Below are 25,999 nucleotides of genomic sequence, written 5' to 3' on the forward strand. Positions count from 1 at the left end.
TTTACCTCAAACAATCTTATAAGGAAGGTACTTTTTCTTTTTATCTCCATTTTTTCAAATAAACTTGGAAATGGTGGGATTAAGTAACTCACATAGCCAGAAAATAACAGAGCCAGGATATAAACATTACTTAAGTTTAGAGCTTGCATTTTGGAGAAACAACATAACTATGATTTTTCCAAATGAGAAAATATCTATTTATCTAAAAGTAAAGCAAATCCCCCTAATAAAAGGATTGTGCTTCCTTAAGACAATACATTTTAGAGGTACTTATCTTGAGTTCATCTTATTCTCTAGCTTCTGTTTTTTGTTTTGTTTTTAAACAGAGGAGATAAAAACAGACATTTTCTGCTTTTACTCAAATTTACCTTTCTCTTCCCTGGATGGGCCTCCCTGTCCACTTCCAGGCCTTTCATTCAGTTCCAGCTTAGCTACCTTCTCTTCCACCCACACTCTCCTCCTTTGGCACCCTTCATTGATCTCTTTATATTATGAAACTCTATCATTCAGTAATTCTTTATTCTCTTATTGTTTCATATGTTAAATTTTACCTTTCAAATTCATTACACAAGTTACTGACAAAGTTATGAAAGCTAGGACTGTATGTTGTCTTTGTTATTCCTCACAAAGGTGATTTCTTAAAAGATATTTCGTAAATATTAAGCAATTACTTGACTGTTTTTTTTTAAGTTTATTTATTTTGAGAAAGAGAGAGAGCGAGCGAGAGAGAGAGAGCATGCACAAGCGAGGGAAAGGCAGAGAGAGAGGGCGAAGAGCTAAGCTCAAGCAGCTTCACACCATCAGCACAGAGCCTGATGTGGGGCTCAAACCCACGAACCATGAAATAATGACCTGAGGCAAGATCAAGAGTCAGATGCTCAGCCGACTGAGCCACCCAGGCACCCTAATTACTTGATTGTTTTAACACCAGGAATACTTGATTGTTTTAACACCAAGAATACTAAGATGCCATGATGTCTAGTTACATTTACACTGTATGTTATTATTAGAATTTTATTGAAAAAGATTGTATAGAGTTAGCTGCAATTTAGTTGTAGAATATATAATAAAGAGATATGTAATAAAAGCTACCACAACGTACAAAATCTAGCACGCAAAGTTTGGGAAATGTAAAAGGCAAAAATTAAATTTGCCAACTATTTTTTTTAAGAGAAAGAGAAAGAGAGAGAGAGAGAGAGAGAGAGAGAGCAGGGGAGGAGCAGAGGGAGAGGGAGAGAGAGAATCTTAAGTAGGCTCCATACCCAATGCAAAGCCCAACGTGGGGCTTGAACTCAGGACTGTGAGATCATGACCTGAGTTGAAATCGAGAGTCAGATGTTTAACCAACTAAGCCCACATGGCGCCCCCACCAACTATTTTATTTTGTTGTTTCAATAATGATATTATTAAGCTATCCTTTTTCAGAGCTCTTTTGCATTTTTGGTATTTACAATAAAACTTTGCCATTATTCTGAAATAAAATCTCATCATTTATTACTGTTTCTTTCTTCTACCTCCAGGCTCTTTTATTTCCCTTCCCTTGATTTTGATAACCTGGCCTTGTGTTATTCAGAAACATTCCTTTTAGCATGTGGAGTATCCAAATTAGAGGTTTCACCCAGCAAACAAAGTAGCATGCTTTAAAAATGATAATGACACAATAGATTCCTTGGAACACTCTATTAAAAAGCCAGACAGCATTTCATCTTCAGAAGTGTAAGAGGCATATTGTGACCACTGAATCTGAGACACCAGTTCATCCTTTTTATTGACATGATTAAGAATCTTGCTGTTAGTATTTGGATGTGTTTCATTTGAACCTGCCTGCACCTGTTCCCAGAGGGCAAACAATTGCCCAGGCTGTCACTCTAGTGACAAGTCGGTCCCATTTAAACTGCCAGCTAACAATTGCGTGGGCCTGCCTTGATGAATGCTCTCTGCTGAGCAGCCCATGAGTGATGAGCGCTAGGGACCGAGAGCCACTAGGAGAGCACCCTGGTTTAGGAATGACGGGTGAGACTTTCCATCGTTTACAAAGAATGACACCTTCCTTTTCTCTGCATTTGTGTTGGCAACCCTAGGCGCTAATTCACTAGTTGAAAATATATTGTCATAGATGAATGTTATAAGGTTGAGGGGAAAAGTGTCATGTCACTGACAATACACTTTTGTGCTTTTATGGACAGTTTGGTTGATAATGCTTATGAGTAAGAGGTAAAGAATAAATAGCTCCTTAAGAGTAGAGTAAGAGAGAAAGAGAGAGAAAAACTCTTCCCAGAATTGCAAAAGATAGAATATAATAATTAAAACAAATGCTTTTTCTAGTAAGAAATATAATATTTCACTTGTGCTATTTTCCAGTCTGTTGAAGAAATAGTCCTTATAGACTTTTAAAATTCCCGAGTCACAAAAGATATTCTATTTACTTGACTTACTGACTTCAACAATCTCACTCTTCATTTCTTGGCCTGACTATTGAAGAGGAGCATGAGGGAAGACTCCTCCCTCCGTGTTGAATTATAAGTGATGTGAAACCACATTCTGTGGACTTCAGTGTAACTTGACTGCTCCTTGGAGCAGAGAAGATTAGGGGAAGATTGTAGGTGGCCTTCTGGTCAGACTCTATATGTGTGGGTTTTTTGTTGGTTGGTTGGTTGGTTGGTTTTTTACATGATTAGTCAAACTTTAGTTTTTCTGAATGGCAAGAATTCCTCAATCCATATTCACTTTTTGATTGTTGAAGCAAGAAGGCATGGCTTTCAGGTGAATATTTAAATGCAGACTCATCTTTTAGTCCACATAAAATACTTTCCTATGAGGTATTTCTCTACAGTTTTGAATCTGCCTTGTACACAACAAAGACATTATGAAGACACCCAGTAAAGTCTTGTGGAATATATGGCTGATGGAGTAGATTAATGATAAATATAAAAGGACTTAGGCAGGACAGTGTGACACAGGATTTGATTATATTCCTAGTATTTTAAGTATTCATTTCAGTGTTTTAAAAAGTGCAATTAAAGGTACATATGGAGAAACTTTTAATTTTTTTTTAATTTTTTCTTCTCCCCCTAACAGAGTTGTATTTACCTATAGATATTTATTCTTACAAGGTAATGCATATATTTGTCTCATTGATGAATTGAGTAATGACTTATCAGTGTGAGGACATGTGGTCTCCCTTAAGACAAATAACTAGTTAGTGTTCATAGCTAGAATTTAATGACTTCTAGTTTTATTTTCTTAAGCATACGTTCATTCGATAATATTTATGAGTACAAAGCACTTGCCTAGTTAGGCATTATTGTATATGAAACTATTGACTAAATCATAGTATCTAATATAAAATATAAACAGTTTTATGAACTCATGGGTATAATCAAGATAGAACTATTAGTATGAGCAGGATGTATAAACTCATGTGTCGTGGCCAATTTGAAGACAGTAGGAACAGTGCCTATGCAGATTTTTCTGTGAACCCTCAGACTAAAGAATGGGAGAGAGAAGCAATTTGTATTAGAGTTCGAAAGAGTATTGGGTTCATTGGGTTGGGATGCATGGTATGTTACTGGGGTGATCTACATTATTAACTGAATTTACGTATTTGAGTTTATGCACTTCTTAAAGTGTCCATAGGGTTTCATGCTAGTAAACCCAAAACAAAGTAGTTAAAATCAGGACACTAATGGAGAAAATGGTGAATTTAAACTATAATAGAACCATGTTCGGGGCACCTGGGTGGCTCAGTCAGTTAAGCATCCGACTTCGGCTCAGGTCATGATCTCGCAGTTTGTGGGTTTGAGCCCCATGTCAGGCTCTGTGCTGACAGCTCAGAGCCTGGAGCCTGCTTCGATTCTGTGTCTCCCTCTCCCTCTGTCCCTCTCCCCGGTCACACTCTGTCTTTCTGTCTTTCTTTCAAAAATAAATAAACATTAAAAATTAAAAAGTAAGAGGTGCACCATATGCATTTAATGAATGAATCTATGTAAGTGGGTAGAAAGGTAAACAACTCAGCGCCTCAGTTATGAGAGGGGAGAGCATAGCTCCTCATGAATTTGTGAGACTGGTGTTGACTGTGGATGTGTGAGTGTCGGCACCCTTGTTCATGTGTGTATTGATTTGGCTAGGCAGGCAGTATAAACAGTGGAGATTACTGTATATATGTGTGTGTATATATATATATATATATATATACACAGTGGCCAAAATGGAGAATGACCACTAGAGATATAAAAGGAAGACAGATTGAATTCCATGAGTTCAGATGTTTTGGAAAGATCTATTTTTTATTTGTTGTTCTAGGGTGCTGACAGTAGAGAGTTAGTTAAGAAAAGCAATAGTAGGTCCATGACAGTGGATGCTGTCTGTTTGAAGGCCTTTTGGCAAGAAGAGTGGTCTTGGCTTTACTACAGTGGGTCATTAAAAAAAAATGTTTTGCAAAACCTGCTACTTTATAGCTAATGGACATTGGGTATTATTTAACTTCTCTGGGCCTTACTTTCTAGATCTAGAAAAGAAGATAGCTATTCCGTGGGATTAAGTGAGATGTTTGTTAAGTATTTACCTCATTTTTTGGTACACAGTAGGTGCATAACCATGATCAGGTTTTATTGTGTTTTTTTTTTTCTAAGCAATTGGTAGCTGCAGTTACTATGCTTCATATAACACAGGGTGAAATCACAAGACAGAAATGTATTAAGCTATACTTAACATGGATGATTTCATAGAGGGGGAAAGACTAGAAGTCATAAAGAAATCATTATTCAATTTGATTATGTTAATTTTGTGTCATGTGATTTCTACAATGACTTACAGAGAGAAATAAGTAGAATTCGCCCCATTTTATAGGCAAGAAAACAGAAGCCTAGAGAGGTTAAGTGGAATAGCCAAAGTCAAAGCTAGTAAGTAGCTGAGTCATGATTGAAACACCAAGGTTTATCTTACAGGAGGACATGTTATTTTCTCTCAGTCTCATGTTGTGTGAAGTAGTAGTGATACAGAAGAAGGAATAGTTATCAATGACATGAAAAGAGAAGACAGTGAAGGATGTGGAGACTGACTGAATGGGCAGAGTGGAAAGTGAGAGGTCCTGCTTATGATATGGAATCAGAGTACCACACATGCTGGCTTTGGCCAAAGATTTGGGCAACGAGTGTAGATCATTTCTTTACCGTAACACCAAGAGCAGATTCTTTCAGCATCAGTACCTGGAGGGAGCACCAGAGAGACAAATAGAATTGGGTGGGAGGCAGAGTTGCTTACTAACATGACTTCAAGCTAATTTTTTCCCTACTAATGACAAAAAAAATTACATATGTTCCTTCAAAGTTCTTTTATGTAAAAAGTTCTTTTAGGCAAAAATTTCTATATAAAAATTTGCTTCATTTCTAAGACAATAAATAAAATTAGTGTTGAAAATCCCAGTCCATGGCCCTAAAACATTTTGAGCTTTTTTTTTTTTTTTTTTTTTTTTTTTAGGCAAAGTCTTGCCCCAGTGTCTGCATGAAAATGAGATAAAGGAATGAGACAGAAACTAAGTTGTACGGCAAGGTTAGAGAGAAATTGGAAAACTGAAATGAGTTTATATGGGAGGTCAGGTACCCTTGCCTCTTGAAGGTCATTCATTCTCCTGATCTCTCTTCTCTACGGGACTGGCTCAAAATGAGCCAGAGTGTGTTCCAGCCTTTTGAATTAAAGTAACACAATTAATAGAAGCTAAAGAAAGGTAGCTACTAAAGAAAAGTAGAGGAACGCTCATTTTTTTTTTTTATTATGTGGACAACTCTCAGAGCCAAAAGTCAGAGCCATTATATCAATATTAAGATGGTAGACACGGATATTTTCGGAAGTGCAGAACAAGTATAATATGGCCTTCTAGCTAATTGTGCAGTTAATGAAAGCTACTGATTGAACAACTAGCAAATAGGAGTTCTTTTCCTTTAAAAAAAAAATGAGATGCTTTAGAGAGAGGGAGATCATACTCCCTAGAGTGTCTGAATTGGGACAAATAAGATAGAGAACAGTTGTCCTTGATCTGCTGTGCTCCCTACTGAGAGATGGTATATCCAGATTTTATAAAATGGAGATAAAGAGTGGTTCAAGTATGCGTTTCCTTGGAAAACAGTGGTCAACTGGTGCCTGTCAAGGTAGTTGGGAGATAAGAACAAATGGAATTGTGCTTAAGGGGTTGTGTTGCTTAAAGGCTTTTTAGAGTTTGTTTTTTTACCGCTGTGTAGCATCTCTCAAATCTTTGTGGAAACTCTGATAAGTCTCTGTGACTATACTTAAAATTCTAAGCCCTGTCACGGAGAGCCATTTGGGCTGGAGGGTGTGAAGGAGAAGGATAAGAGTAAAGACAGGTATTTCTTCCCTTAAAGTCTGCATCAGCTGCTAGAGCCATCTGTGTAGCTGCCAAGCAGAAATAAAAGAAACAGAGAAAAGAGTAAGGAGAACACAGAGAAAACAAGAAACCTAGGAAGCTTTTAAGTGTAGGATATTTCATTTGAAAATATATTCTGTAAAAAACAATTGTTAACACAGATCTGTTGATTAAAAACTCAAAAGCAAGTTTGTCTTTCTCTGGCCCACAGCATATGCCATGACTTTCAGGATGTGCATCTTCCTTACAGAGATTCAGTGTGTATGTTGCTTTCTTGGAGATTTTTGAAAGTGCTTTTGGGTAGTAAGCACATTTTGGGCTTCGGTTAGTTTCTAGACTGTGTGTCTGTTGCATTACATCAGCATTACGGCCTAAGTCTCCTACAATCCCTTTTACTGATTCCATGTGCATGTCTCCCAGCTCCTGCACTCTCTACCTTCTTCAGAGGATACTTCTTTAGAGGACAGTCCTGGGCCATGGAGCTGCTTCACCCACAGGTGCAAAGCACCTGAAAGTGCCAAGGAGTTTACCTTCCCCTGGGGTGGCCAGTAGCCATGTCTGACTGGAGCAGAATATGAAAGCCCAACTCCTTCCTTGAGGGAGGAAAAATTCTAATATTCCTGTAAGAGTTTCTCCTGGAGCATATCCTTAATACATCACTTGCTCATGAATCCTGACTTCAGGGTCTGCTTTTGGGGGAACCTGAGATCAGACAACATCTCCTCCTACACACACACACACACACACACACAGAAGCATCACCTCAAAATATTTTTAAAGTGTCTTGGTAGTTTGCAAACACATAGATCTTTCTAGTACACCTTGCTAGCTGGATATGGTGGATGTTACAGTAGATACAAATTTAAATTTTACGCACAGAGAATACTGTGGCTACCAAGGATGATAATGAAATAAGTGCTCTTACTAAATAAAAGATTAATCGGTTATTTCTACAATGAAATAGATACTTACAAATGTTTTCCAATAAAATGGCTTTCAATAAATAAATAAATAAATAAATACAGTTGGTTTTCAGTTAGATGTGGTTTCCTATTGAAAACTTCTGGAGACTCACAGATTACATAGATTTTTATCTTGATAATTATGCACAACCTATTTGAAAAGGGTATCAAGTCTATTAACCTATATTAAAAAATTTTAGTTTGATTGTTGCTAACATAATTCCCACAATTAAACCAATTGCTTAATGGAAAAACAATGATATCATAATTTTTTTTTTTAGATATAAAACCTGCTTCATCGTCCTCATCCAGAAGTCACCCATGCTCTAGTTGCAGTGAAGATGAATCCACACTGGGGGATAGGGAAGCCCACACTGAGAACAGTCCAAACAAAAGTTCCAGAAGTTCATCTTTTCAGGAGTCGAGTGAAAATGATGAGGCAGGAAAATCCTGCCTTCCAATTGAGGATTCCCAAGAAGTTGAAATTGAAGACCAAGAAATAATGACAGCAGATGTAGAAACCAAGCCTTTGCCAATAGAGGAATGCTTGGAGAATGTTCTTGAAGAAGAAATGGAGAAAGGAACCCAAGTGATTGCAGAGGGCATATCTGAGAAGTCCAGGGAACATGTTTCCAAGGAAGAAAAAGAAAAGGATAAAAGTAAGCTTTGGGAAGGAAGCACTGCTAAGGTGAAGGACAAAAAGGCAGGTCCCTATAGGGTGGAGAAAGGTGGTAAGTATGGCCATTGAGTTGACCTGCCATTGTTCCCATGCATGGAAGCTGATTTTGGTCATTGCATTCTGCCAAAGCTTGGGAAATACTATTGTGATAATGCCAGAGTCATTCAATTATTTTCTTATTTCTCTCTTCATCACATAATCATACATGTACACTCAGCTTGCTGTTTTTCTTCTATTGCGTTTTAAAAATTACTTGATAAACCTTATATAGCTTGTTTCCTATTTTCTGTAAATTCCTTCTTATGGTAATTCTCTTTCAAGAATCAAATAAAACACAATATGTGTCTGAAGGCAAGGGTATGTGTGGCTTTTTAGAGGTTATTTAATACTAGGAATACTATTTGTTCTTAGCTATATATGCATTTATATATATATATATATACACACACACACACACACATATACGTATACACACACACACACACACACACACACACAGCTAACATTGGTAGGTACTTCCTATGTGCCAGTTCTAAACACTTACATATATTAACTCATCTACTCCCCGTAATAGCCCAATATCCCCATAGTTAGGTTCTATTATCATCATCTCTTTTCTCATAGGTGACAAAATTATGTCTCAGAGAGGTTAAATAACTTGTCAAGGATTATGCAACTAATAAGAAGCATTCCTAGGATTTGAATTCAAGCACAGTAGTTCCATATTTTAAAGATTGTCTATTGTATCTGTGCAATAGGAATTTAAATTTAGATAAAAATATGAAAATTTCATAGAAAACCCCTAACTTTACTTTGAGTTCTTCTCTGAAACTGAGTAACTTCCTGACCCAGGGGTTCCTGAGTGAGTATGCAGCATAGTTCCATCTGACACGGGAAGAGTGGAGAGTGTCCCACAGTAATCAGGTCCCAGGATGTTAGACATGTGGAAAGTTTGATGTCTTTCTCAACTTTAGTAGGACAGGTAAGGGACCAAGTTGTGTCCTGTGGACAGCTGGACCTGCCAGATATTTGGCTTTCACACAGATCCTGTGGCCTGTAATTCTCTCTGTTCCCTGCTCCCTCTCATCTGTCTCCTTTGCCAACATAGTGGGCATTCTTCTTAATTCCAAGATAAAATCTGTGCTCATATTTTAGTATTACTAAAATTCATCTGCTTAAAACTTATGAACACTTTTAATGTTTCTAACATTTATAGGACCTTAAAAGCTGTAATGAAACCACTGTGGCCTACATATAGGAATTGAAGATGTTGAATAGTTATCTTTCAATTCAATCATTATCATTAACTTTCTACTATGTGCAGGACACCATGGTCAATAAGAAATGTGTAATGTGAAACAGAGGGTACCTGCCATGAAATGCTAAGGGGAAATCTTGGCACGCCAATAATTAGACAAAGGTCAGTAAGTAGTCATTCGTAAAACCAGAGAGGGTACAAATGCTATGGCATTTCAAAAGAGGGGGAAAGTCCCATTTGGTTAAGCACACCTTGAACGTTTTTGTGAAGGATTCTTTTGAGGAAGGCTTTAAGGTTAGGTATGATTATTAAGATGGAATGGAGGACAATAAAAACATTTCAGATGGTGTTATGTAGCAAATTTGAATAATTTTGGAATGAACAACTTGACAAACTTCCACCCACAGGCCAAATCTGGCCTACCACTTTTATTTTTTCTTGTATTGTCAGTGAGCTAAGAATTTTTTTTTTTAATTTAAAAAATTTATTTATTTATTTGTTTAAGTAATCTCTACACTCAACATTGGGGCTCAAACTCATGACCCCAAGATCAAGAGTCGCATGCTCCTCTGATTGAGCCAGCCAGGTGCCCCTAAAATTTTTAAATGGTTGGAAAAAATCAAAAGGATATTAATATGTAGTGACATAAAAATTCAATTCAATTCAAACTTCAGGGTCAGAAAATAAAGTTTTACTGCGACAGAGCCATGCTCATTTGTTTGTTATTAACGCTGCTTTTGCATTGCAAGGGCAGAGTTAAATCATTGCTGCAGAGACCGTATAGCCCACAAAGCCCTAAGAATTCACTATCCCCTGGCCCTAAATAGAAAAAGGTTGCCATCTTCTGCCCTGGGATTATAACACAGACCCCTGGGATTTTCAAAAGGATTTTTTCATATAAGAGTTAAGATTCTTGTTAAAATAATTTGAAACCCTTTTATAAAATAATTCAAGTCTTCAATCTTGGATTTCATTGCTCATTTCTGGAGCATACAATGTATAATCTAGGAAATTTGTACGATTTGACAAGCTGCTGCTCAAAAAAGGTAGAGATGTTAAAGTTCATTAGTAACATTGATGCTATTATTACTTCTTTTACCTCCATTTCAGACAAATAGATTGTTTGCCTGGACTTGTGTACATAGACATCTTTCTGAAAAGTAAGATGCATATAATGCAGGCTGTATTTAGATGATGGATGGAATAGCAGAAACATTAGTCTAGGATTATGCCACTTGGAAGAAAGTGAGGTGGTTTATTTTTTTCCAGATGTGTGAAATGAAAAGTGTGTAGATTTATCTTAAATATTTTTCTTAAATATTATGAGAAGTCTGTACTCTTGATTTGATAACATCTATAATTCTAAAGCATTTTGTTATCTTTTTATTTATTTATTTTTATTTATTTTTTTTATAAAATTTTTTTAACGTTTTATTTATTTTTGAGACAGGGAGAGACAGAGCATGAACAGGGGAGGGTCAGAGAGAGGGAGACACAGAATCTGAAACAGGCTTCAGGCTCTGAGCTGTCAGCACAGAGCCGGACGCGGGGCTGGAACTCATGGACCGCGAGATCATGACCTGAGCCGAAGTCAGCCACTTAACCGACTGAGCCACCCAGGTGCCCCTGTTACCTTTTTATTAAGGCAGGTTCAACACTAGATGGCAAGGTTTGTGACTTTTTTAATCTTTCTTAGGCTTTAACACATGTACTAAGACTCTCTGTTAGTGTTTATTTTTTATTAATAGCTTATGAAATAATAGTTAGAAAATGGAGAAGAGCAGATTTTAAAAAATGACCCATAGATTCAGCACACACACAGGAATTACTTTCAACATTTGGTCAGTTTCTAAACTTTGGGTTTACAAACTTACGTTTACGTTGTCATATTTTTTATAAAACGTTTTATCTTGCTTTTTATTATTAATGTTATACCATAAGCATTTTTATGTCATTATGTAATCTTTACAAATATGTTTTATGTCTGTGTGTTATCCCGTTTTGTGGTTTTCATATAATTTAATCATTACCCGATTATTGATATTTATATTTTTCCTATTGTCACTATTGTTAATAGGACTTTAGTATCTTATTACCTAGGGTAATTTAAAGCCTATAGTTATTTTCTTAGGATAAGTTCCAAAAAGTGTAATTTCTGGATTACATTTTAAGGCTTTTGATAAAATGTGTTTTTTACAAAAGCCTGGTTGAAAAGTTTAAACAATATGGGACAGAGAAAATGAAAAGAAAATGAAATGAAAGCTAGTTTTCCTTTTCTCCCTCTACTCTTTCCCATGCGACAGAGTCATAACTGTGGAGAATATTTTTTTAGGTCTGATTCCAGAAAAATTTCTCTCTATACACATATATAAATGAATGTATGTATTACATATATACATATATTATTTTTACATACAGATGGAAATGATACATTTTGTTTTACAACTTGCTTTTTTTTCACTTAGTACTGTGTCTTCAACATCTTTTCATATCATTGCACATAACTGTATTTTACTCTTATCTACTATACATAGTATTCCATCGTACTGCTTATTTTATAACTTTGCAAATTTTCTTAAAAATATGTTGCCTTCTGTGCAAGAATGGGTAGATTTGTTCTATGACCCATCTTCCACAAAAGGACAAAATTTCTGGGTTATGGAGGCCCAGAGACAAAGATAATAAAGTAGGGTAGAAAATAAAACATTGATAGACTAAAAAAAAACAAAAACAAAAAACAGCCAAACAAAAAAACATGTAAAATGTTCAGAATGATGTAGAAGGATTAATACTATCAAAATTCAAGGATGCATAGATTATAACTCTTGGGTGCTGATGTTTTAAGTATATACAAGGAAATGATACAATGAATTTGTAAATACTTAAAATAACAGATTAAGAGAAGTCATAAATAGTCTCAAAGACCCTTACATGAATAAACATTCTAAGAAAATTTCAGATAAAATAAACTGGGTCCTGATTTGCTTGATGCCAAGCAAAGAGGTTATGGCTAATTCCTTTTTCTTAATTGAGCCTTCAGTTAGATGGCTCAGGGAGAGAGGGATGGAACCGAAGTTAATGCTTGAAGTGAAGGTCACACAGGTGACTATGCTGCAAAACACAGCTTATGTAAATTAGATTAGAAGGCGTGGTAAAGATTGAAATGTGTACTATTTTACTTAGATCTCTGATTAGAACCTTAGGTCAAAATGGGAGCTGAGGTAACGTGTAGAAGATTATCTCTCATATTTGTATGGTGCCAAATTAATCATTTTCAACCAGATTTAGAATAAAAACCGTGATTATGTTAAGAATAGGTCTGTGGGCTATAAAAATTACATTCAGTTAATGATGTTTTGTAGTGTCCAAAGTAACACAACTTAATCTGAATTGTTTTTACCTAAAATCAAAGCAGTGGATAAAGTAGTAAAGTCCTATATTCAGTGCCTACGTACCTTTCAGATTGATAACGTAAAGTGATATTTTCCTTCTATGTTGTATCTCACATTGTTAACTGGGCTTTGTCACCAACAAATCAGATGAATTGATATAAAAGATGTGTTATATGCAGTGAAGTGGGTAAAGTGAAAGATTATAATTGCTAGCTACAATGAGATAGTGTCCTTGGGAAGTAATTCAATATGATAGGGCACAGTGTTATTTTTATGTGTTATTTTTCTCTGTTATTTTTAGTTTAAGCTGTATTAATGCATTATGGCACGATCTTTGTTTTATGTTGTAATGGCGGAACAATTAAGGTAGATTAATTTGTGAGGTTAATATAATTTATACATCACGAATATAAATAAAATATTAAGAATAGAGTACTGTAATATAAAGTAAAATATATATTTATATGTAAATGGGAAGATGTCATAGTGCTTGGCTAGGAAATATAAACTTAAATAATGTTATGGCTAAAGTAATATTCAGTTTGATCATCATGCAGGCAAGTTAGATGGTCCTGATGAGAGAACAAGACAATCATGTATTATGATTTGCAGTCCAAATACCATTTCTGGATGAATTGTGAAAGCACACAGTTATTTGTTCCAATAGATTTCGTCTGCCAATAAATATGTTTTGGTTATCTGCTTTATGCCACACTGTTCTTGGTGTGAACATCATCAAGTCCCTGCCCGTATCGGAGTTTATGTTGTAGTGAGAGATATACCTGAGAAGTAAAAAAATTAACAAGTAATGAGGTATCCTGGACTAAGTGTAGAAGAAAAATAAATCAGGGGAAGAGGGCAGAGTAATGGTTTGAGAAAGGGGTAGTCATCTGAAGAAAGAGCACAGGAAGCAGAGGGAATAACAAATTGAAACTCTAAATATGGGGAGCATAGTTGCTGAGTGAAGGGTCCAGAAAGGAGGCTGGTGTGACAGGATCAGAATGGGAGAGACAGAAAGTGGGGGAAGATGATGGGGGTAAGGTGGGTGGGGGGGAGGAAACTTGTATGCCAAAGGGAGGATTTTATTCTGAGGTAGGAAACCACTGGAAAAGTCTTAGCGTACAGATGCCATGATCTGGAAGTTTTAGAAAGATTATTCTAGCTACTGTGTGGAAGACAGACTTTAGCTCTCTGCAGCTGTTATCTCCGAACAGCTGTGGTCTTGAGTTTGTAATTAATCCTGGGTTTGTGTGGGCCATGTTTCAATGCCGGAGGTAACACAGGAGCATCTTTACTGTGTAGGTAGATGGTGTTAGTCATGAAGTTTGTCATGGTGACTAGCTGGGAACGTAATTGATTGGCCACGCAAAGAACGATTGAAACACACGGATGGTATTCAAGGTGACCCGCAACTTGGGATAAACTTGGATATGTTTATCCAAGCCTTTATGGACTTCATACCTTCTTAAAATTAAGATGAGAAGTTCTTAGCAAAACTTTCTCCTGCTTCTGAAATGTTCAAGATTATTAGCATTTTTTCAGATGGGATCAGTTTATTTTGTTTCAAAACAAGCAGAGAAGAAGGAATGTATTTAGAAAGCTTGCCTACTAATAGTGAAAACTCTATTCTTGTCACCACTTTTCAATTACAAAATTATCAAATATAGAAATAATTGGAGGAGATGTGGCATTGTTGGCAAAGCATGGGGACATACGGCCTTTCATCATTACAGGTGAAGTTGTTAGTTTTGATACCTCATTTTTTGAAGAACATATAAAAAACATGTATCAAAGCTTCTAAAAATACGCTCTTTGAGCCAGCAATTCCAATTCCAAGAATTTGCCTTAAGGGAATAGTCAGAAAAAAGATACAAAAATGATTATAAGTGGTATTTAAAATAGCTTTCTAATCACATGCACACACACGCACACACACACGCACAAATAGAAATAACTCAAAATTTAACAGCAGGCAGTTGGTTAACCAATTTTTTTTAATGTTTTATTTATTTTTGAGAGAGAGAGAGAGAGATAGAGAGACAGAATGAGCTGGGGAGGGGCAGAGAGAGGGAGACAGAATCTGCAGCAGGCTCCAGGCTCCGAGCTGTCAGCACAGAGCCCGATGCTCGAGCCCACGGGGCTCGATCGAACTCGTGAACCACTAGATCATGACCTGAGCTGAAGTTGCCGCTTAAACAGTGTAGCCACCCAGGCACCCCTGGTTAGCCAAATTTTAGTAAAAACTTAGAACATTCTATGCAGTTACTGAAGAATCTTTTTTTATTTGATGATATGTGGAAATAGTCACAATACATTGGTAAATGAATAAAATGGCGGTAAAAATGCTATCTATACTAAGAGGAGGCTAAAAAAATACATAGATTCACCCATATGTTAACTAGTAGTTCTGAATGGTGAAACTAGGATATTTTTTTAATGTTTTATTTATTTTCAAAAGAGAGAGAGAGAGAGAGAGAGAGAGAAATGAGTGGGGGAGGGGCAGAGAGAGACAAAGACACAGAACCCACTCTTTTTAATCCACCTAAAAAAATTTTTTTTAGTGTTTATTCATTTTTGAGAGGGAGAGACAGAGCGTGAGCAGGGGAGGGGCAGAGAGAGAGGGAGACGCAGAATCTGAAGCAGGTTCCAGGCTCTGAGCTGTCAGCACAGAGTGCAATGCAAGGCTCGAACTCACAAACTGAGAGATCATGACCTGAGTGGAAGTCAGATGCTTAACTGACTGAGCCACCCAGGCGCCCCTTTTTTTTTCTTTTTGGTACTTTATAGTCTTTTAAGGTTTTAGGTAAGAATTTTTCCCTAGTTAAGGAAAGTATTGTATATATTATTTTAAAATGTTTTCATAATGAAAAAGCTCACATTATCAGATAATATTTTGGTATTTAAAAAACATCTTAAAATATTCTACATCATTTGAGTGGAAAAGGTGCTTTTCTAAGAAATTCTCTGTGTGAGCCTCTTCTATTTTGCTATGAAGGCTATGAGAACTGACAGTTGCCTTTGCTTTTAATGGTCATCTTTAGAGAGAGGGAAGGAGAGGAGCCTCGGGGGGTGAAGAGCTAAGTAGTTAAGGACACAAAGTGATGTGTCACATTGCTGGTGCCAGGGATCAGCATGCACAGTCCTTTCCTCTGTGTAGAAACCCTCAAGGTTAGACCCTGGCCAAGTTCTTGCTTTTAAGTTTCAGTTTCAGAACATCTGAGGAAAAAATGACCAAGTGAGGCCTTTTCTGGTCTCATACCTAATAAGTCCTTGATGCTCAGGCCAGGGTCCCATTCTTGCTAAATCTGAAGCAGGCATCACCTAACTATACATCTACTTCCAAAAGCCTTCTCATCTACTTCCAAAGCCTAACCCTCCAGGGGCAAGCCAGCAGACGTGGCCAGGTGCTGATGACAGTCCTGAGACAGAGTGACTACATGCTTCACTGTCCATTCTGAGTGAGTTGTCATTTCCACATTATGCTAATACCTTTTGGCTTCTTAGAATAGTCTTTGGTTCAATAGTTGTTAATTGTGTATTTTAATCATTGTTTTTTATTACTATTATTGTAAACCATATTTCTTTAAAAATTTTTATTGAGGTATAATTGATGCGCATTATATTATTTTAGGTGTACAACCTAATGACTCCATATTTATATAATAAGCCATATTCCTTTATAGTCTACAGGTTACTTAGAAAAAAACCCAGATGTCTCATTGGCTCTGATGAAACAAAGCTTCAAGTAATTGCTATGAAATCAGACTTGCTCCCATCCTCCTGTCCCACCGTCTTTGGGATTTCTATTTAAGAAATCAGCCAAGCAAATTTATACACCAGGACATAAAACACTGCTTATTTAAACTCATTAGTTATATACTGTTAACATTATTATAGTGGGCAAGATGATATTTAGCTTATATGTACTATGTTCCTAAAATAAAGATTGACTTGATAACAAACCCAACTATAATCTAATTGTCATGAGTTGATGTCATCTCTAAACTATATTGTTGTAAAAAACTTTTTTATTTGGCATACTGGATGAATGAGGAAAATTGATGTTCAAAAAATTTTTAAACAGAATACCTATTTGAACTATTTGATGCACCTATTTTCACTTTCATGCTTGTTCTCTTAAGATTAATAAAGTTAAGTCATTCCATTTTTCCCCCCAAAGCCACATGACACAGACATTTCATTATTTGCTTCCAAACACAGATGGATCAGTAAGTAACTACCCCTTAGCAATTCACCTTAAGGTGAGCAAGAGACCACATTCTAATTCTGTTCTTGAAGTATAGTCTTTGGGTCAATTGAATCAGAATACGTAAGAGGAAAGAAAGAGAAAAAGTAAGAAAGAAAAGAGGGAAGGAAAGGAGAGAGGAAGGGAGGGAGGGGGAGAAAGAGAGAAATATAGAGGGAGGTAGGAGGGGAGGAGGGGGAGAGAAGAAGGAAAGGGTATTTTGGAGATATTATCTGGGAGGGCAGATCTAGGTCTAGTGTTATTCCAGTGAGCTTTAATTAACCAGAAGGTGGCATAATGGTAGATGTGAGGGATTTAGGAACATGGATCATCAGATGATAGGCAAGGGATGTAGACAGGAACATGTCAGAAGCTAAAGACAATTGGTATTACAGTGTTGCCTAGAATCCTACCAGATTGGGTGGTTATACTTATAATAGACATGCTCATCAACATCATAGCTATTATTTATTAAATGCTTAGGCACCTGCTAATAAGTGAAAGATAAGCATGCTCTACATATATTGCTTTTTAAATCCTTCCAATAACCACTGAGTATCTTTTTTGACAGATGGGTAAACTGAGGCTTAGGCTTAAGTCAAAGAACTTACCAAAGGTAACACAGTTAGTATGGAATATGGGACTTGAACTTAGGTTGTTGTGTTTCTGAAGTTCCATGACTAGTAATCAGCTGCAGATAACAGGAATTTCTACAACAGCGTTTATTGTCAAATATATAGGAATCATGCAATAGCCTTTTTTGCTCTGTCCACATGGAACGAGTATTGGGGTCAAGTCACTAAAATCTAATGGATGAAATGTTCATAGTATAGTCAGCTCTGGTAGTTTCAGCAATTTCAAAGAGCAGTGATGATTGGTGTTATAAAAGCCATAACACGTATTTCTAGAAAGGAAAAGGCAACTAAACCTCTTTTTAAATCTTTTCATTGCATGTGCATTTGCCAAATCTGTCACTGCTTCTGGCTATTGTCTTTTTTGTTTGAAGTACTTCTTTGCATGGATTTCTGTACTTCATGATCTTCCATTGTGCTTTTGAAATTATGGCTTGGAAGCTATTTAATCTTAATAGATTTTAAAATCAAGGTCACATTTTAATGTGAATGCTTTAAAATTAACCCCACTTGTTGAAATGATATGAAATAGCTCAGCAATGTTCCCATGACCTGTTTTTATGCCTTTTGATATCTCATGTGATCTCCAATCAGTTGGGCAGATTGTAGCAGAAGCTGTGGAACCTGGCTGCCACTGTCACTCTGACACAGAGCCTGGTGTTAGCAGCACAGACGAGGAGGAGAAGCACTGGAGGAAGCCAGAGATTGACACAGGTGCAGGTAAGGGCACATCATTACCTAGGAAAGACCTTTAGAAATCCTCTGCAAGACAGCCTCGTTTCCATCTTTCATCTTCCGACCCTTGCTTCCTCCTTCTTCCACCTTTATTTTCTTTTCAACTAATGAATTTGATGGCAGGAGGTGGTTGAGAGGCCTTAGGGGAGCTTTAAAGCTGACATCAGATATGAAGGTTATTATTCTTTTTTGAATGCATTGGTGCCTAGCTTGGAGGGAAAAAAGACTTTAGATTATAAAACAAAATATTGGTAGGGATTTTCAGATCAGTCTTATTTCGTAGTCGGCCTCCCAGTCAGTTGACTAGAGAGGAAGATTTGCCTAACTGACCCACTGGAGACCCGGAGAGCCAAGGCACATTTCATAATGGTTTATTTGAACTCCTTATTTTTTAAAATTGGGGAAGAATTTGTTGCCATCAGCATATGACTTGGCTCTTGGTGGTGAGTATTCCAGCTGCAAGATTTCCAATTAGAGTGACTCAACACACGATGACTCCTATGCATTGGGGCAAACATCCCATGTCCTTGAAATCAGGTTTACCCATATTTAGTAGCAGGCTTTTTAAAACCACCCTGATTTGAATTTATGTATGTATTTATAGGGGGAGGGGTTATTCATTTCATTCATCCTATGGTCACATTACCCCCACTTCTAATTTTTGAATATTTCTTTTTGAGAGAGAGAGAGAGAAAGAGAGCATGAGCGGGGGAGGGGCAGAGAGAGAGGGAGACACAGAATCCAAAGCAGGCTTCAGGCTCTGAGCTGTCAGCACAGAGCCTGATTCGGGGCTCGAACTCACGAGCCGTGAGATCATGACCTGAGCCCAAGTCAGACGCTCAACCGACTGAGCCACCCAGGCGCCCACTCCCTCCTCCCCCCCCCCACTTCTAATTTTTAATGACAGTCATTAAGCACTGTGAGGTTATTTGAGATTTTACCCCATTTTCAAGCAAACAAGTTTGCCAGCCATGGTTTCATGGTGCTAGCAGAAGACACAAGTCTCCTGGGTCAGAGAAAAAGGACATTATTACTCACAATAAATGGTAGCAAGGATATTTGCACATATGCCAGTTCCCTGAGCTCCAGTTCCCCCTGAGTAATGTGGAGAGGGCCAGTGATGCTTGAACATGCAGCAGACAAGTTATAGGAGAAGGAGCCCGAGGGCTTAGAGAATTCAAATCCTTTGTGGTGGGCATTCCACCAGAGGTGTTCCAATGTGCTCACAGACATTCTGCAAGGCGGGCCTGGCAGTTGTTCTTGATCAACTCTGATTCAAGCAAGAAAATTTGGTTTATTGTAAGCAGTGGAAGAGGAGTGTGGAAGACTCGGCAGGGCTTCCTGTGTGCCAGAAACTATGCTAAGCATTTTACGGTTTACTATCACAAGGATTCTGTGAGTCAAGCATTTCTATTCCCATTTTATGGATAGAAGAATGAAGGCTTAGAGAGGTATTGTTTCCTAAGTTCACACACATAGAAGTGGCAGAGCTGATGTTCTCGTCCAGATCTATCTGACCCTGAAGTCCACACTCATTCCACTAAATCAAATTGCCTCTGTTTATGAATATTGCTTGCTCTCTTATATTCCTTTCCCCCCAAAAGTCCATGATGTTACTATCCAAAAACATGTCATGTTTTCATACTGATACTTCTTAGAAGGATTTCAATTACTTTCTCTCTCTTACCTCAGGAATGTCATGTCTGACTCCCCCGTGGTGTTCGTGTTCATATAATAGCTCAGCTGGATGCCATTAGCCCTTTCTCTCCCAGAATTTAGGCACTGTATATTATTATATGGTGGCTAGGCAGTTTTATTCCCCCATTTTCCTTAATGTTCTTTAATTAATCCATAAATTTAAAGGCTAGCTTAGCAAAACAGAGAATTTTATTTAAATGTTTTTCATAACTGACTTATTAATATACTTTCATGCAAGAATTTGAATAGCAACAAATATACTATTAAAGAGACTTGACACACTTTGTTTTAATTTAATTTTTTTAAATCCAGTAATAATCTATAATGAGATACAATGGACCGATGAAATGAAATATGAATAATGAAATAAAATTCAGGTGAATTGGCTACGTGTTCTCTGAATGAACATTTGGCTCTACATTTCCCTCTGGCAGCTTTTAGGTACAATTTAGTAAATAACTGCTGTGACACGCTGAGGACCACCTATAAAAGTCAGCACCAACCCTACTGACAGGCCTGAAATTTCTGCTACTCCTTTGAAAGAAGACATCAAAAGTTACCTTCCAAATATATTTTTAAGGGGAATGTAATATCAGCTATCACTGCCTTACTTCAAAATGGCTTATTGTAATAACTGCAAGAGACCAAGGAAATGCCACAAAGGACAGCTGTGTTTTGTGTTAGGAAATGGAATGGTAAGACAGTCCTGAATGGGGTATCAGAATAGGGAAGAAGATCAGGGCTTTAGGTTTCTGGAAGATTGTTGGCAGTGGGGTGGGCGGTGGGGATTAGATGGCTAACCAAAAAGCCAAGCAATAAAAAATATGAGGAAGACACATTTACCCACTTTATAAGTTTATATAATTTGGAGGTTGACACACTGGTGTGATAACCTATAGTATCTAGTCCAGGGGCCTCTATAAATGAAAAAGATTAGATTGATGGCGAAATTATTAAGATGACCATTTTAGAAATTCTTATCTCCCTAAGTATTATTCTACAGATGAAAAATTTAAATGCTTTGGGTATTTGGCATGGCATACCTTTATTTATTTTGCGTGGGTCATTTCAACAGAAATGCATGTATTTGTTAAATAGTAAGAAATGTATTTGAAGCTTTTAAGAAACATACTGAACTTACATTTATTGAAGCATGATGGCTAGTACACCCAGATTTGCCAGGGAATTATGGATGAGAACTTACGAAATAACTTCAAGAAGGTTATTTTTGTTGAAATTTGTCCCAGACTACAAAGTCCTGTCTTGTTCTGTGATCCTGTTTTGCCAAAGGCAAATCAGTTTCTGAACTTAGATGGGAGGTATCCTGACCTGTAATACAGATTGGTGTCTTTAGTAAAAAGTCTTACCTTGAGCTATAAAGTTATTTGATGACTAAATCTAGATATAGTAGCTTTAAAATGTGGGAGTAATGTGTGGGATAATAATCAGCTCACACTGTATTTTTGTGATTGTGTTGCCGAATGCCCACACGAGTACAAGAAACACAGGCCGAGGACAGGCATATTATGATGCTATAGGGAACAATGATTTCTAAGAAGTGAAATACTATTTTTCTTATTGTGTATTTTTCTGCAAGTCCTAATATTTCAAATGAAAGTAGGAGGTGTGTGTGTGTGTGTGTGCAGGGGTATGTGTGTGCATGAGAGAGAGAGATTACTGTAAGATATGGGGGTTTTGTTTGTTTTTAACATTTCTGATATTCAATTTTCCTTTAATATCAACGTGTCCATTAAATTGATAGCACTTCTTTTCATCACGAAGAGCCATTATTTAACCATGGTGCATGATGTAGTCGATGGCATCCTAGAATCGAGGAAATGTTTTATATATATCAGTGGCTCCTTGATATTATATATATATATATATCTCATGTATGATTATACAGAATCTCTCTTCCCTGTGCACTTTGATTAAAGCAACCTTGCTTTCTAACCTTATTTTGCAGCACTGAATAGGAATTTTGTGTTGGAGGAAAGGGTACCACTCAACTCAAACAAGGAATCCAAGCAAGTTGCATCGGAAGTGGACACACTGGAGAAGAAAGAGGCAGTGGAGGAAGCTGAACTTGCCCAGCACAGGGATGTGGACACAATAGAAGGGAAAGGGGATGCAGCACGGTGGGGAACAGCTGGGGTTAATGAGGTTCCCTTGGGGGAGTGGAAGCCAACAGCAGAGCAGCCAGCCTTAGAAGAGTTTACAGAGGAAAGAGGGATCCCTCAGGGCGTAACTCGTGGGGCTGAGGCAGAAGCAGAACGGGATAAGAGGCTGGGTAAAGAGGAGGTAAGCCCCAGGGGGAAAGAAGCAGCCGGAGACTCTGGAGGTCTACATGAAGGTCAGGATGAGGCTCCTGAAGGGGGGGCCTTGCTGCCTATAGTGCTAGAGACAGAGAAGGTGACTGCTGAAGAGGAGCAGGGCTCGGAAAAGACAGTGTTTGCAAGCCAGGCAGCGGCTGTGAACTTAGAGTGTGTGCAGGAGGCAGCAGCCCAGAGGGAGGCAGTGACAACGGAAATGAGAGAGGCTGAGAGAGGGGAGGCCGTGAGTGAGGCAGGGCCTGAAAAGCCTGATGTGATGAACAGTGAAGAGGAAGCATCTACAGAGGTAGAGGACCTGGGAGCCATGGAAGATGCTGCATCTGAGAGAGAGGATGGTTCAGAAGAGGCAGTGCTTGGGGGAGAAGAACCAGCCAAAGAAAGGAAGGTAGTTATGGGAAGGCAGACACCCTTGAGCTCCTCAACTTCTGAGAAGGCTGAGGCTCCCCGGATGGGAGTTGTGGAGGACAGCCTGGAAGAGCTTTGTCAGGAAGATTCTGAAAGGGAGGAGGTTGAGACTGAGCCAGAATCTAATAAAGAAGATGACAGGAAAGAAATGTTACCCAAGGAATTAGGTGTAGCAAGAGAGAAGAGGAAAATTGAGAGGCCAGAGGAACCTCTGGAGGAAACTGAATCTGAGAGCGGAGAGGTGAGGAGGGCAAATGCACATCAGGGTGAAGACATTTTAGAAGAAGAGCAAAACTTTAAAGGGGAAGAGCAGGGAACCGCGAAGGAAGTGACACCTGAGGAAGAGACACAAGTCCCCCCAGTTGAAATGGAGTGTGATGCTGAGGGTGAGGCACCCATGGGGGCATCTGAATCACTTGGAGACACAGGGCCGCAAGGAGGAGATTCACTGAGAGAGACAGAGGTGACCATGTTTGAAGCGGCACCCGCAGATGAAAAGTCACTGGAAGACACAACAGCTCTGAGGAGAGAGGAAGGAGGGGAAAGACTGAGGGAAGCCCAGGACCCAGAGCCCAAAGACAGAGCAGAGCTGCTCCCCCAGGAGGACGGGGCTCCCTCAGGGCAGAACCAGGGGCCAGGCCCTGAAGGGGAGGGGGTGTTAGGAGCTCCTGAAACTGAGCTAGCGGGAAAGGGGCAGGTGCCCCATGTGATGACCACAGCTACAGGTGAGGCCCAGGAGTGTGCAGCCAAAGATCAAGATAGCCTGGCAGGATTGGAAGGCGGGGATAAGGAAGGGCCCGTGCAGGGGCAGCAAGGAGCCGGGGTCACAGTGATGACCCAAGGTGTTTCTGAGGAAGACTGCATGAAGGCAGAAGAGCTGAGTGAAGAAGCTATGGGTGGGGACCCAGAAGAGGAGGCTAATGAAGAGTGCCCCCTGGGGACAGGAGTGATGGCCAATGGGGACACAGACGGGGCTGGGAGTTTGCAAGGGGGAGTGGCGATCGCTGATGAAGATCTCCACCCAAGGGAAGCGGCAGGAACGGCCACCGAGGAGAAGAGGGAGGTGTTGGCAGATGTGAAGACGGCTGAGGGGAAAACAGAGGCAAATAAAGCCTCCTCCTTGTCAGATGTTGCTGGCAAGGGGCCTCGGCACGAAGTGGATGACTTACCGGGGAAAATGGCAGCTGCAGAGAAGGTGGAAGTGGTAGAGGAAACAGCGCTGGGCACGGGGGAGGTGGCGGCCGTGGAGATGGTGACAGGGACCTGGGTGGGGGCTCCACGAGACCCTTCGGATCCCGGAGGGAAGGCCCCACAGCTAGGGCAGGATCCAGAGGGCGGGGGACTTGATCCCACGCAGGGAGTGGAGTCGGTGGGCACGGAGGCAGGCCTGGAGGGCTGTGCCAGGGAGCAGGAGTTGGGTGCAGCTAAGGAATTCAGCCTGAGAATGTCCCCAGGGAGGGAGTCAGAGCCTGGGAGAGAGAGTCTACAGGGGGTGGAAACACTCCTTGCAAAGCCTGATTGCCCTGAAACCCAAGAGAAGCAAGCAGTTTACAGTGCAGAGAAAGAGAAAGTGAGAACGCAGATGTCTCCCTGAGCAACATGAAGGCCTAAGAGACTTTGTGGCAGAAGGTGAGTTTAAGCCTGCTCTGTTCGCAGGACTAAACAGATACCCCACCTGAGGTCCCCTGCTCTCCCCGCGGGCTCAAAGCCTCATCAGTCCTTGCACGCAGCTGCACACAGCGGCTTCACTTCTGTGCTGCTTAACCCTAAGCCCAGGAGGACAGAGGCTGGGTAAGGCCCAGGTGGAGCCAACATGCACCCCCGACCCATTTCTACTCCTTTTGCCCCTGAGTCACACTGTGCTCTGTGGGCACAACTCTCTGCAGTGGTGAAATCCGTGGCTCCTTTTCGGGGCTCCAGAGATGAAATCAAGAGAATGGGCCACAGGGACGTACCACAGACAAGAAGAATCACTCTCTATTCCCGAATTCATTTCCCTTTTAGTGGTTAAAAGGATGGCTGTGATTATTTGCCTTGCGATGGGCTCTCTGCCTTCATTTCTGCAGCTTTTGTGAAGTTTAATATAGATATTGCATAAATTATAAAATATGACGATATTAAAAATATATACAAATTATGAAAACATGTAAAATATTGAAGATTGTAACTAAAGGCCAAAAATATTTTTTTAGCATTTCCTGCATTCCTGCTAATTCCTTGATGCCCTCATGTCCTTAAGTGCCTGTTTCTACTACCCTGAGTGATTTTACTCATAGTTCTATCCTTTTTATTATTTTTCAGGATATTTCAAAGATGTCTTCCAGAAGACTGAAAGAGTGGGGAAAGATGCACCCAATCGTCTCACTAGAACTTTAGATTTTATCTTAAAAAAAAAAAAAAAATCATTGTGCTTGTCTGAGCTGGTTCCCAATCTGGCAGTGCTGGTCAGTAGCATGGTGAACACCTTGAGAATAGCTGAGTAGATCTGTAGGACCCTCTCTAGGGGCACTGGTTCCTAATGGAGGGCGGTGAGGCTGTTACGTATTCAACATGGCTAACGTGTCTCTGTTCAAACCAAACTGATGGTTCTCACGTGTTTGACTTTTACCAAAGAGCACCTGAAAGGCTCAGTCCTCACATCTGTTTAAACTCCTTTTTATTTCTAATCAAATATTAGTCCCAGTTTCAAACATCAGAGTTTTATTTCAAGTCCGTGGCTTGGGGCGTTAATGACTTGATTTGTGAGAATGAGCTCTAAAGGTCCTTCCTTGAACACTCAGTACTAGGATTGCTCTAACCCTGTAAATCCTCCCAGGAAGGGATTCTATGGCATGTATATTCACTTACATTTAGGAATAGTCATTCATCCTATTTATACCAGAAGGGTAAAGTGGCAATCTTATTTCAAAATGCCCTTTGTTTTTGTGTGTGGGTTTCTGTACTTCTGCTTTCTGAGGTAGACATAAATGCTTGTGGCATTTTGTCCCTGGGGGCCTTATTTATAGGTCCATTCAAATTTAAATCAAAGTAATAAATAATTTAGCTGACTGAAATGAGTAGCAATAATTATAGCAGGTAAACAGTGCACATGAGCACATACACCAACATTCTAAACTCTAGATTCTTTGGTTGATGTCATTTGATGGAAAAGAAACTTGGATTAAATTAATGTGCTGCTCACCTTCCCAAGTTCTGTTATTTCAAACCTGTGAACTAACCTTGCAGGGCATTGTAAATCAACAGTCAGAATCACTTTCTAAATTACCCCTTGATATTACTA

General features: G+C 39.0%; 1 protein-coding gene across 1 annotated transcript in view; it reads left to right on the plus strand.

The window, feature by feature from the left end:
- ERICH3 (glutamate rich 3) overlaps window positions 1–24,313 on the plus strand; it is a 103,253-nt gene extending 78,940 nt beyond the window's left edge. Inside the window, exons 12-14 of the mRNA XM_047085212.1 lie at window positions 7,623–8,072; window positions 18,143–18,268; window positions 21,948–24,313. Of these exons, the coding sequence (XP_046941168.1) occupies window positions 7,623–8,072; window positions 18,143–18,268; window positions 21,948–24,313 (2,942 nt within the window). The remainder of the gene's footprint in view (window positions 1–7,622; window positions 8,073–18,142; window positions 18,269–21,947) is intronic.
- Window positions 24,314–25,999: the final 1,686 nt, after the last annotated feature.

This window comes from Lynx rufus, unplaced genomic scaffold, assembly GCF_022079265.1.
Source record: "Lynx rufus isolate CCGP_SWC_20201006 ecotype Redwood Valley unplaced genomic scaffold, mLynRuf1.p SCAF_2, whole genome shotgun sequence".
NCBI lineage: Eukaryota > Metazoa > Chordata > Mammalia > Carnivora > Felidae > Lynx > Lynx rufus.